This window comes from Gopherus flavomarginatus, chromosome 9 (genome assembly GCF_025201925.1).
Source record: "Gopherus flavomarginatus isolate rGopFla2 chromosome 9, rGopFla2.mat.asm, whole genome shotgun sequence".
NCBI lineage: Eukaryota > Metazoa > Chordata > Testudines > Testudinidae > Gopherus > Gopherus flavomarginatus.
In genome coordinates, this window is record NC_066625.1 from 4,490,568 (window position 1) to 4,504,075 (window position 13,508).

Consider the following 13,508-nt stretch of genomic DNA (forward strand, 5'->3'; position numbering starts at 1 on the left):
CCTGCGGACGGTCCACTGGTCCCGTGGCTCCGGTGGACCTGCCGCAGGCGTGCCTGCGGATGCTCCACCGGAGCCATGGGACCAGCGGACCCTCCGCAGGGACGCCTGCGGCAGGTCCACTGGAGCAGTCTGCCATCCTCCCAAATCCTGGTGCCCTAGGCGACCGCCTAGGTAGCCTAAATGGAAGCGCCGGCCCTGGTCCTAACAGAGAAACAGGAACTGATCACAGAGCTAAAAACAATGGTAGCAAGCACTTCCAGCCTTTGGAGGAGTTTGGAGATGGAACTGAACTTTAAGGCCCTTTCCAGTGCCATGCTCTGGGATAATGATGGAGAAGCCAACCACCATACATTATTCCACAGCTAAAAAGGGGACAAGCAAAGCATTGGACAAGTAACACGGGCACTTGCTGTGGAAGACAGGTTCTGCCTGGCATGATCTGTGCACAGGCCAGTACTGCCAACCTCAAATGTTCAAAATTCATGATGTGGGCCCCCAAAATCAGGAGATTGGCTTAAAAATCATGAAATTAAAAAAAAGCCGACACATGTGGGTGCTTTGTCTTTGCCTCTTGGTTTCTGAGCTGACAGGGTCACACTCAGGTCACATTTTCAAGCTTTTCTCTGCAACGATGAGGGCTAGGAGCTTATTTCTTTTATTAAATGAATGCTGAGATTCTCCCCTAATTAGTGCCTCCAGGAGCAGCAGGGGCTTTATGTAAAACATCAAATATCCTGAGTCTCATGCTACAAATCATGAGAGCTGGCCACGCTGGATCAGGCCCCATCGTGGGATCTCAGCTCAGACTCTCATTTAGAGAATCTTTGATTGAAAAGAGCAGATAATTGAATCAGACACTCTACATCCACTTCATTGATTAGCAGGAGGCCCTGGAGTGTGTCTCTTTCATATACAATGTCAATGCTTAGCACATATTTTACTGCTTGCCTAATTGGATTGTTTTAAAAGCTGTTTGGCAAACAGCAGCAGGAAGCAATGGCTTTGATCCTAGGGGAACGTTGTCCCATGGGGCTGCATGCTCTCACTGTGCTCTTTGGAAAAGTTATGACATTTTTAACAGGGATTTGAACCTTGTGCATCACCTCATCAAATCTCTGCTCCTGAGGTCTGGTGCTGGTGAGGCTGAGAGTACCCAGTGGGGTGACATGTTGGCTGTTTCTTCTGAAGACAGGAGTTTAAATGTTTGGTCTGAAGTAAAGCAGAATTTGGAGACATCATCTTGACATTTACCACAGAGTCTGGCATATGCTATGCAGGAGAGATGCAGGCCTGGCCTAGTGCAGTATATCAGGCGGCGTATGTTTGTCCCGCTGGATGCCATCAGCCCTGTTCATTAGAGTGGAGCTCCAGCTCTGCTAGAAGCATGAGAAGTCCGGTCTGTGTAAAGGTTAATTCTTCGAAATGCTCTAAAATCTGCGTGCTTGTGCAGCTTGCCTTGCCATTTGCTGTGCCTCAGATGGGTGCGGGGTAGCATGCGGCATCCAGATTTGTGCCTGTAATGCTTTAGTGGCTGGTCTGCACACACGGCAATAAGCCCCAGTACTAGTGACAGCTAATTGAGAATCTCTTCTTTTTAATGAGGGCAAAGGCTGTCGTTTTGGAAGTAGAAGTTCTTGGTTCCTCTTCTTTTCATTTTTTACTGCTTTTAACCTCCAGGAGACAGTTTACAGTCAAACAATTAACATGAAGGTTAATTTCCTTACAGATGCAGGCTGTTATGCTAATATGGTACACATTTGCAGGGTGTTGCTCCCAGCAGCCAACTAGCAGAGTGACAAAGAAAGGTTGGATGGAGCAAAACTGAAGAGGGAAAATATAATCAAGGCAAGTGAGCAAACTTTAAGAGCAGTGGAGCTCACAGGTAGAAGGCGCAGAGTTTGCACCCCACTTGTTCAGTAAATATGGGGCTATTAGAGGAGACAGTTTGGGCTGCAGTACCATTGGCATGTGAATGACACTGGCCTCTAATCCTTCTTTCTGAGATGTAGATGGTAGCGTTTCCTTGCTTGCTGAGTGCCTGGCCTAAGGAGGGACCTGGATAGGAGAACCATTGGTTGAAAATCAGTCTGGACAAGGGTGGGGAGGCAACTTGAGGGACTAATGTTTACAGCTATCCCATCTATTGGCTGGAGTTTGTCCACCCCTTGCAAGGTGCTTTTGGGTCTCCGATTGCTCTTGCATTCCCAGGTGAGAGTGGGTTTCAGTCTGTGGTAATTCGGAGTTGCAGCCTTTCCTTTCTCATCACAGCCATCCACTTCCAGGCGTGAACACTGCAGTGTGCCCTACTTAGGGTGACCAGATAGCCAGTGTGAAAAATTGGGACGGGGAGTGGGGAGAAATAGGCATTTATATAAGACAAAGCGCCGATATATCAGGATTGCCCCTATAAAATTGGGATATGCGGTCACCTTAGCACTACTAGGGGCTACTCTTGAAGATCACACAGATGTTCCAAGATGGTTGAGCATGCTGCCTGCCCCTCCTGGTGGAGTGTATCAGTGTCAACTTATTTCACCTCAGCCCAGGGAAGTGCACAGATTAAGATACTTTATGAGCTTCTGGGTGCAGTTCAAGGTCTTGATTTTAATCTAGAAAACTCTGCACGGTGTCCATCCTTGATACCTTAGAGATGGGCTGCCATCCCACGAACCATCAGATTTTATTGTGATGAGGGTCATATAAGTATCTGGATGGATGGTGGGAGCTGAACTCATCCGAGATGCTTCTGCTGATCGTCCCCAGATATGTACGGTTCAGCATATATTTAGTGAAGTGTCTCTAGTTGTGGAATTGCTCCTGGAGCATTTTCCAGAACCTGAATTTACCAATCTTCAGGGCACAGGTGCCAGACGCATCCCTTTGGTAAGCCATTGGTTTTATTCGGGGCTATGGCTGAATTATGTCTGATTTGGTGGGAGGGCATCGGAAGTGGGGCTGAATGTGTGGTCCATCATGGCCGGTTTCACATTGATTCATCTCTGCAATTTAACCCCATTGCTTCTTGTCCTATTCTCTGAGGTTAAGAAAAATAATTTTTCTTCCTCCTCCTTATAACAACCTTTTACATGCCTGAAAACTGTTATCATGTCCCATCTCAGGCTTCTCTTTTCCAGGCTAAACAAACCCAATTTTTTCAATCTTCCCTAATAGGTAGTGTTTTCTAGACCTTTAATCATTTTTGTTGCCCTTCTCTGGACTTTCTCCAGTTTGTCCACATCTTTCCTGAAATGTGGCACCCAGAACTGGACACAATACTCCAGTTGAGGCCATATCAGTGCAGAGTAGAGTGGAAGAATTACTTCTCAGGTCTTGTTTACAACACTCTTGCTAATACATCCCAGAAGAATGTTCGTTTTTTTGAAACAGTGTTATATTGTTGACTCATATTTAGCTTGTGGTCCACTATGACACCCAGATCCCTTTTCGCAGTACTCCTTCCTAGGCAGTCATTTCCCATTTTGTGTGTGTGCAACTGATTGTTCCTTCCTAAGTGGAGCACTTTGCATTTGTCCTTATTGAATTTCATCCTATTTACTTCAGACCATTTCTCCAGTTTGTCCAGATCATTTTGAATTTTAATCCTGTTCTCCAAAGCACTTGTAACCCTTCCCAGCTTGGTATCATCCACAACTTTATAAGTGTACTCTCTATGCCATTATCTAAATCATTGCTGTAGATATTGAACAGAACCGGACCCAGAACTGATTTCTGCGGGACCCCACTCGTTATGGCCTTCCAGCATGACTGTGATTATGGTCACTATTACCAAGCGATCCAGCTATATCCACCTCTTGGATCAGATCCTGTGTTGCACTTAGACTAAATCAAGAATTGCCTCTCCTCTTGTGGGTTCCAGGACTACCTGCTCCAAGAAGCAGTCAGGTAAGGTGTCAAGAAACTTTACCTCTGCATCCTGTCCTGAGGTGACATGGACCGAGTCAATATGAGTATAGTTGAAATCTCCCAGACTCCCAGCTACACTAGAGGCTGTCCCCCTATATACTGGGAGCTGGGCTGAAACAAGCAACGTTTCACACAGACTAGTCTTCAGATGGTGGTGACTGAACACTGTTAATAATCTAGGTGGCATTTGAACCATGTGACCTAGAGACAAAATGCTCCACTCCTGTCCTGAGCCATGCAGTCCCCTTGGCCGACTTGACTTTGGTGACAATTCTGCAGTGACTTAATTCCTCATCAAGCATAACAAAAATCTGTTCTAAAGCTTCTGAAAGACACCAATCCCTTTGCTTCACAGAGATCCTGTCTCCGGTTTGCTAGTAAGGGCATCGTGCACCAGTGGTCGGTGGGGATTACGATGCCCTCTAAGGCCACAGATCCTTTATCCTCTAAACGATTCCCTGTCACGGCGAGCGCTCCCCAGTCACTGGAAGCCTGGAGTGAAGTTGTGCTTCCCGTGAATCAGAGTTATGTGAACCTAACAAGCGCTGGCAAGTGCTGTTGGCACTGTGCTGAATATCCGGAGTTAGTTTATGTTTATTAAAGTGCTCCCAGTAACAGACTCACATCTTTGTCTTAATCTTTATGTCTTGTTTTCTCTGCCTGGAGATGTTAGTGTAGTGAATTGGGAGTTTATCTGTTCTCCCTGTAGCAGCTTTGTCCTCTTGCTAAAAACCTACCACATAATTTAGCAGTGAATGGCAGCTGATATCCCTGAGCCTCCTACTGCAGCTAGTACACTAGGGGGCGCTATTTCTCCCTCTTTCTCCAGCAGTGGGACGTCTGTGTTGCAAACGCTCTCCTGGCATTAGGGTGCTCTGATATAGAAACCCCAACTCATGGAACTGTCCCCCGTAGTTCTCATTCACAGAGAGCTGTAAGCACACGCAGGGCTTTGCAAAACATTAAAAAGACCAGGTCCCTGTCCTGAACGGCTTGCAATCTAAATTCAGGGAACACACCAACCAGGACACACCACATCAGTTAGCCACACCAGGCAATTTTTTAAACTCGCTTCAAATGGGGACAATTAACAGAATCTTGGGAATTAAATAGGGAAAAGGAATCGTCGGCCAAATTCAACCGGTGAGCAGATACGATAAGGTCACTTGGCCAGACTGAAGTCCTGGCATAAATTGATGCACGCAACTGCCAGTGAAATCCTCTCCATATGCCCTTGGCTCTCACCAATCCACCCTCTGATGCCATTGTCTGCCCCTTAGAACAGGACGCCATTTGGCCCATTACGTCACAAATATTCTACCTCCCCCAGACAGTTCATTAAAGCTTGTGCAAAGCTCTGAGATCCTTAGGTGGAAAGCACTGAGCAAGTGCACGTATTCTTATTTATTCTGATTCACATTCTGTGATTTCATAGTCTGGGTTGTAAATGTCACCACTGTGCTGTTCTGTTTCTTCTCCAGCCCCTCAAACTATATCCTCCAGTTCTATTTAGAAACAGCAGCATCTGGTAGTCACCTGCAGACGTCTCCAGCTATGACTTGGCTTGCAGCGCTGACATTTCCAGTGCAGTTTTTCGGTGCTTCAGGGGGTAGAATCATCTGAGTGTTAATAGGGTGGGTTCCACTGGAACAAAAGATCATCTTACTGCTTCTCTGCCCGATTGAGATTCCTTATCAGCTTGATCTTGTGTTTGGCTGTCTGTCCCTGCATTTTGCTGGCACTCCTGAGATTGCTGATTTTAGCTAAAAAAGGCCTTAGTGCAAAATTGGAAATGACTGAAGTGGCAACGTTTCAGAGAGAGACTGATGGAAGGACCTGTGCGCTTTTCAGTTAAGTAGCCAGGGTGTTCCATAAAGTTAGACCAGACTCCATATTCTACAACTCAGGGCCGGGGTGGAGATGTGTACAGACATATTTAATTGAGTAAGTTAGTCTGTGGCAGTATTATTTCAATTCCAGTGATAAAATGTTCCCGGAGTGAGGAAAGAAACAAGATACCGAGTGCACTGCGTCAACATTTCCCCATTGTCAAGCAAATGTGGGGTGCATATTAACCCTAAAACTTCCAGTTGAAGGTCCAAATTACTCTGACAAATACAGGGTTAAATTTTCAAAAGCCGACATTCCATTTTCAAAAGTGATTTGCCTTGGCCATTTGGAATTTTGCAGCCACAGTGAGGCTGTAACTTGAATTCTCTTACTCTACAAGCCAAAGCCACTACCACCAGAGCTAAAGGAAAACCTCCATGAGCTGTTAGCAGTATAGGACCTATGACACACAGGCCAGCAGTTCCAGTCCTGTCCAGCAGAGGGCAGTAGTATAGAAACTAGTCATTTGACACCTAGTCACATTCTAATCATCAAACAAAACTCCTTTCCCAGTGTATATTGGTTCATTCTCACTGGCAAGTCACATAAATAAAGTGTTGGCTTGTTTCCATTGGGATATTTCCCCCCCTCCCCCAGGTGTCAGTGCACTATGCAGGCTTGAGTAAACTGCACAAGTGAAAGAGGAATGTTATGGAGAAGAGAGAGAGAGTGAGTGAGTGTTTTGAGAGATTTCTCTGCCAGTATCAATGCAGAGATGTACCCCATCTCAACGGGTGCTGAGATCCCACAGAAAAAGAACGAGCACTAGCAGAAAACTCCTTACACCATGACCTTTTTTGACATGACATAATCTGACAAGAATACCTTTGCAAATGTCAAATTTAGGGCCTGATCCATCCAGCTGTTGAGTGCCTGTGACTCAGTGGGAGTTAAGGGCACCAAGCAATGCACAGGATCAGGCCACTGGAAAAGGGAAACTTTAAGCAGCATCTGTGAAGCTCAAATGATGTATAGAGATATCAATATAGGGTGTTTCTCACTACATGATAGCTGCTGTGGCAGACAAGAGGGAATTCTAGTGGAGAGGACAGTGGTGTGAGTAGCAGGAGTCCTGGATTCTTTTCTTGATCTGCCATTGACCTCCAGAGTGACCTTGGGCAAGTCACTTTGCCTCACTGCATGGCTCAGTTTCCCCATTTGGAAAATGGGGATGTTTGATGCCTAGATTGTAAAGCACATTAAGATTGTCTTGTCGTAAGTACTAAGTATTGTTGTTTATTGCTTCCACCAAGACACAGGCTCTTACACTGCTGTTCCAGGAGGCAACATTCAAAAGATGTAATCCATAGAACAGCTTGATTCAAATTCTGCTTGCCTTACTCACAAGAGTAGTCCCAGGGACCTCAGTGTAGGACATACATTGAATACCAGGGGTATTTCAGAAGGTTAAATCAGACCTATCGAAGATGAGCAGGGTGAATAGGTAGAACCCTGCAAATCTGCAGATATTTGCTTTATATTCATCGACTATGTTTGTGGATTGGATGTGGATACAAATGTTCTAGAAATGTATAGTCAGTAGATCTTGTGCTTAAGTCACTATCATTGGACTCAGGAAACCTATGCTCTGCCACAGACTTCCTGTGTGACCCTGGGCAAATCCTGAACCTCTTTGATCCTTAGTTCCCCCATCTATAGATGGGATGATAATATTGCTTTGTCTGTTTTGTCTATTTAGATTGCAAGTTCTTTAAGGCAGGGTTGCCTCTGTGTGTTTGTAGAGTGTACAGCACAATGAAACTCTAAGGAAGCTAGGAATTCCAAGTGCTACTGCAATAGAAATAATATAATACAGATATTTTAGTAAAAATGCACTGACTTTTCCACGAGAAAACAGCAGACAGTTGTTTTGGTTCTCTCTGAGGTTTGCAAAAATGTATTTTTAATGTGACCCATTTCAAGTATACATTTGATTTTGAAAAAAAGTCCCACATTGTAAATTGTTTCCTTTTAACTTGTTTTGCAAGCCCTAAGGTAAGTAAATAAACCTTTGAATTGTTTTCCCCAATCTGAATATATACATGCAATGTATTTATACTTATACATAAGAGCTGATGCGGTATAATTAAAATTGACTTTCTCAGTGTTGATTGTTAATTGCATGGCATTTGGCTATCATCACAATCCTTATTGTTTATTTAAAGCATATTTTCCCCTTTGATTAAAAACTCTGCAGTAAAAAAAGTTTTTTGTAAATCCCTTTGCATGATGTAAGCGATTTAAAACAATAATTAGAATGCCATAAAAATGAAAACATATTTAGTTAATCTATTGTAGGCTGTAAAACATTTTTTTACCTTCCAGTTTTATTGGTATTCAATCTCTGTTTGATCTTCATTTAATTTCTATTTTGGGGAAAAAAAACTAGTAAGAGACAAACTTTTCAATTTCCACTTTTTGTCGCTGTGGGGGTCCTGGTCACTTGGGAAGGAGGCAGTTGGAACTTTGAGGCAAAATTAGCAGAATGCTTTTTGGCGCAATGTCCCACCCCTATTGCATGCATTGCAAATGGTTCAGTGGCACCCATAGATGCTGTTGTCATTAAGGCTGATGTGGTATTTTCATCATAATGTTGTACTTTGGTGCTCAGTCCATGTCGGGGCCTGTTATGTCATTGCCGCACACCTTTGCATACATTCAGACATTATGGTCATCACGGGGAGCTGAACCAGAATTTTTCAGTGCCAAAAGCACAAACTGCTGCTATCTGAGTTAGGGTCTAATTCTCATCTGGTCCAAGTCAGTTTAGTTGCTTTGACTTTAATGGAGTAATGTGGATTTACACCAGCTGAGGATCTGGACTGAACTCAGTAAACAGCAGGTGCTTGTATCCACTGGGGCCAGCTGCTAAAGGAAGAGATGATCATATGCTCTAAGCCAGTGAGCAGAAATGTTCCTCTCTGGGTGAGCCAGGGGTGGTGTTCATGCACTGCAAAAGGAATGGTGTTCATGCACTGCAATCAGCCCTTTGTGACATACTGTGGTGTTATCCAGACCGGGGGGCTGTGTCATCACCTTCCCCCTGTTAACTGGAGGGCCCTGCAATGCTTTGCTGCTGGTTATCCCAACCTGGATCACTCATAAACAGCCACAAGCATGCAGAGGCCCCTAAGTGTCTAAGTGTAACTGCAGCCTGCTGACCACGCTGGGGCTCTCATTAGCCTTGGTTACTGCTACAGGGTGACCCCAACACACTCCCAGTCCAAAAATGTACGTTCTGTACTGTCCAGTCCACTCCTGGAAAGTCCAGAGATATTAGGTCCGTGGTCCCTCTATGGGAACAATACACAACAACTTGCTACCTTAAATGAAGTTACCCACACAATTTAATTTAAACACACTGGATTGGATTAAACAATACAGCAAGTTTTATTAACAAAAGAAGAGAGGATTTTAAGTAATGAGGCATAAAAGTCATAAATGGCATAAAGTAGTGAGGCATAAAGTCACAAAAAAGAGACAAAACATTTCCTAGTGCCTAACTTAACAAACTATACTTGATTTAGGCAAAGTCCGAACCACATCATTCAACAGCATTACTTACCAACATTTTCAGGTTAGGACCCCTCCCCCAAAGTCTAATCGCTGTTTCTTTTGTCTTCCTAGGTGCAAGGAGTGAGATCGACAGGGAGAGAGATACCTTGGGGTGTTTGCCCCTCACTTTGATAGTTCAACCCCCCTCATAAAGTTCTATCTATCTGAGCAGAAGGAGATATGGAGTCTAGTGAGAAAAGATGCTTCATGTGGTTTTCTTTCACTTGTGTGTGCTAAGATGCGGATTTTCTTTCTCTCTTGCTGTCTGAGGACTCTATTTACAGCTTATATACAAATTGAAGTAACTCTACACCCCTTTCTCCAAGACATGCTTGACTCATTGCACATTAATTTGTGCAATGTGAGTTGGAGCATGGGCCTTTAACATTATATACGAGGGGTTTCATAACATTACACCCAATGCTGCCATATACATTTCACCATGATAGTGTTGATCAGCAAGTTATTAGTTTTCAAATGTTACCTCACAAGGCCTATTTTGTACGAAGATTATTATACTAGTGTGTAGGGTGTGAATAGAGGCGTGGCTATTGCAGGGGGGAAGGAATGTGGCATAGCTAGAGATTTCCATAGCCCCTCAAGTACCTCCTGCTCTATGCTGGTTCTGACTAGGTGCCTTTTAATTTAATTCCCTGTGTTGCCTGGAAAATATGAATGGACAATGGGCTAAATTTTGGCTCTGTTACCCTACTAGGGATTTGTACTGAGAACTCCCTATTGAATTAAATGGAGAATTTCACATATGGATCAATAGCAGCTCTGAGCACTCATCCTGGAAGCTAATTTCCAGACTTAAAGAAGCAGCTTGGTTTAATTATTAGTTTAATAATTAATGTTGCATCTCTTTTAGGGTTCAGTAATAATATAGTAAGAGTTTGCAATGTATTTATGTACTATTGGCTGAACTGGTAGCAACACTTAGAGAGAAGATTCCATTATAAAGACAGTTTTTCAGTTGCATATACCTTTGCAGAATTTTAACTATTTGGGTCAAAATTTTCCAAGCTGGGTGTCTGCCTCAGGCTGAATTTTTTGGGAAAGTTTTGAGCAAAGATGGCATAGCCATTTTCAAGATAGGGGGAAAACATGCTGTTTTGCCCCTGATAACTACTATTACAAATGTTTTCTTGAGAAACCCTAGCTCCTCTATGCTTTGGAGCAGGGACTGGAAATTTGGCAGGGGAGCACCAAGGGATGAGAGAGGTGCCTTTTGCTGTCCCTCTGCAAAGCCACACAGATCTGGTCAAGTGATTAGCATGTGAAAACTGCCAGTTGCACATACACAGCAGAGGTTTGTTACAGATTGTGGCAACAAAATTCGTTGAAAGATTCTGCCTGGTATTGAGCATGCTTCACTCCTACAAAGCTGACTGAGCATGCTCCCTGCCAGGGCTGCAGGGGCTGAGCCTGACTTTACCGCTTTTGCTCCTCATGGCTGCCGGTGTCCTCTGTAGTGCCAGGTACTGGAACTGAGCGCAATCTCAGATAAAACAGTTTTCCCTGGGCTCCCAGTGTTCCTCCTGCTGCTGCTGAGGAGAAGGGGGGAAAGCCTGAGCTGAATGCACAGGGGTGAGGAGCAGAGGGGGGACAGGGCAGGCTGGGAATACTAGGAGCAGAGGGGGATAGGCTGGAGTGATGTTCAGGGGCAGACTGCATCAGGCTGGGGTGTAGGAAAGGGGACGTCAGGTCTGTAAGCACTGCTTGAACCCACCCCTATGGACACAGGACCCCAGCCTCAATATTCCTCTGTTGTCTAGCAAATAGCGGGCAAATGGGGTACCTCACCCCTACGCCTGGAGTCTGGTGCCTCGCCTGTCTTCACAGGGCAAGAAAAGGTGTGTTCTTAACTTGGCTAAGGTGTCAGAATGGTAGTGTGGACAAGGCAGGGTGTAGTTTAACAGGTGGTAAACTGCTCAGGGTAGGGTGACCAGCTGTCTCGATTTTATAGGGACAGTCCTGATTTTCTGGTCTTTTTCTTATATAGGCTCCTATTACCCCCGACCCCATCCCGATTTTTCCCACTTGCTGGCTGGTCACGCCAGCTCAAGGTAACGCCTAGGCTTCCCCATAAACGGTAACTCCCTCGGTTTAAAACGCTGCCTTGGTGTGCTGGCTCCCACCGTCCCATCCTAGCCCGGCCAGAGCCGGAGGGTGAAATCCTGGATCCCCCCCCCCCCGCCCCGTCCCATGGATCTCACTGGAGTCAGGAGTTCATTCTCGGGGTCTGGCTAGCGCCTCTCTCCCCCAGCAGCGACCGTGCGCATCCCGCAGCCGGAGCCCGGCACCCCGCCTCTGGGGCCGCCCCCTGCTCCGGCTGAGTGGCGCTGGGGGTGGGTGCGTGTCAAACTCCGCTCGCTCAGCCCGGCGCTTCGCAGGCGCATCCCGCAGAGCCCCAGGAGCCCGGCTGGCCCCTGCCGCTCGCCCCGCCGCTGCCTGCGCCGTCTCCAAAAGGGGAGGGACTTTGCCAACTCTCCGGCCCCTGTGCCCAGGTCAGGCACCCGCGGGACTCCCCTGCCCCGCCCGGACCGGCGGGCCGCGGGCTCCGAGAGGAGACGAAGCAGCAGCAGCAGCAGCAGCTCCCGCCGCCTGCGCGCCTTTGCGGGGTGCGCTCGGGGCTCCCCGCGGCAGGAGCCGGGGACCCGCCCCCAGCGGGACGGTGGCAGAGGAGGAGGAGGAAGGCGAAGGGGGCCGGCTCAGAGGTGGCTGCGCCGGTGCCCAGCGCTGGCCCCGGGACCGGGCGCTGCATCCTCCCGCGGCTGGGCAGCAGCCGGGGGGGCCCCGCTGTGCCAGGCTCGGCCGGGCCCGCGGGGAGGCGGCGGCGGCCGCGGGGAGCATGTGCCGGCCGGGCGGCGCTGGCCGGCCCCCGGCAGCGGCCCCCCATGGGAGGTAGCCGCGGCGGGCTGGCGGGGCAGCTGGGCGGGCTGCTGCGGGCGCAGCCCCGCGCCTCCCTCGGCCTCCCCATGCTGCTGCTCGGCACCTACTTCTTCTACTGCCTGACGGGCTCCTGCGAGCCGCTGCCGCCCGCCGCCCCCGAGCCGCCCCAGGAGCAGGCGGCGGCCGCGGGCCGGGCGGGGCCGGGCAGCCGGCGCTTCCCGCAGGCCATCATCGTGGGGGTGAAGAAGGGGGGCACCCGGGCGCTGCTGGAGTTTCTGCGGGCGCACCCCGCCGTGCGCGCCCTGGGCGCCGAGCCCCACTTCTTCGACCGCGGCTACGAGAAGGGGCTGCGCTGGTACAGGTGAGACCCGGGGCAGCCCGCCCGCCCCGTCCCGGGGATTCCTCCTCCGTGTACCCCGGGACAGTCCCGTGTAACCCGGGTCAGCCCGCCCGCCCCGTGCCGGGGATTCCTCCTCCGTGTACCCCGGGTCAGCCCGCCCGCCCCGTGCCGGGGATTCCCCATCCGTGTGCCCTGGGGCAGTCCCGTGTAACCCGGGTCAGCCCGCCCGCCCCGTGCCGGGGATTCCTCCTCCGTGTACCCCGGGGCAGTCCCGTGTAACCCGGGGCAGCCCGCCCGCCCTGTCCCGGGGATTCCTCCTCCGTGTACCCCGGGGCAGTCCCGTGTAACCCAGGTCAGCCCGCCCGCCCCGTCCCGGGGATTCCCCGTCCGTGTGCCCTGGGGCAGTCCCGTGTAACCCGGGTCAGCCCGCCCGCCCCGTCCCGGGGATTCCTCCTCCGTGTACCCCGGGGCAGTCCCGTGTAACCCGGGTCAGCCCGCCTGCCCAGTCCCGGGGATTCCCCATCCGTGTACCCCGGGGCAGTCCCGTGTAACCCGGGTCAGCCCACCCGCCCCGTGCCGGGGATTCCTCCTCCGTGTACCCCGGAGCAGTCCGGTGTAACCCGGGTCAGCCCGCCCGCCCGTCCTGGGGATTCCTCCTCCGTGTACCCCGGGGCAGTCCCGTGTAACCCGGGTCAGCCCGCCCGCCCCGTGCCGGGGATTCCCCATCCGTGTACCCCGGGGCAGCGCCCTTCCGCCGCACCCGGCCCGGGCCAGTCCCGTGTAACCCGGGTCAGCCCGCCCGCCCAGTGCCGGGGATTCCCCATCCGTGTGCCCCGGGGCAGCGCCCTTCCGCCGCACCCGGCTGGGGCACTCCCGGGTCAGCCCCCTTCCCCCGCACCCGGCC

At 49.4% G+C, this 13,508-nt stretch overlaps 1 protein-coding gene across 1 annotated transcript in view; it reads left to right on the forward strand.

Moving 5' to 3' along the window:
- The first annotated feature begins 11,161 nt into the window (after positions 1-11,161).
- Positions 11,162-13,508, forward strand: part of HS3ST6 (heparan sulfate-glucosamine 3-sulfotransferase 6) — a 115,951-nt gene continuing 113,604 nt past the window's right edge. The window contains exons 1-3 of the mRNA XM_050968641.1: positions 11,162-11,225; positions 11,642-11,724; positions 11,880-12,625. Of these exons, the coding sequence (XP_050824598.1) occupies positions 11,162-11,225; positions 11,642-11,724; positions 11,880-12,625 (893 nt within the window). The remainder of the gene's footprint in view (positions 11,226-11,641; positions 11,725-11,879; positions 12,626-13,508) is intronic.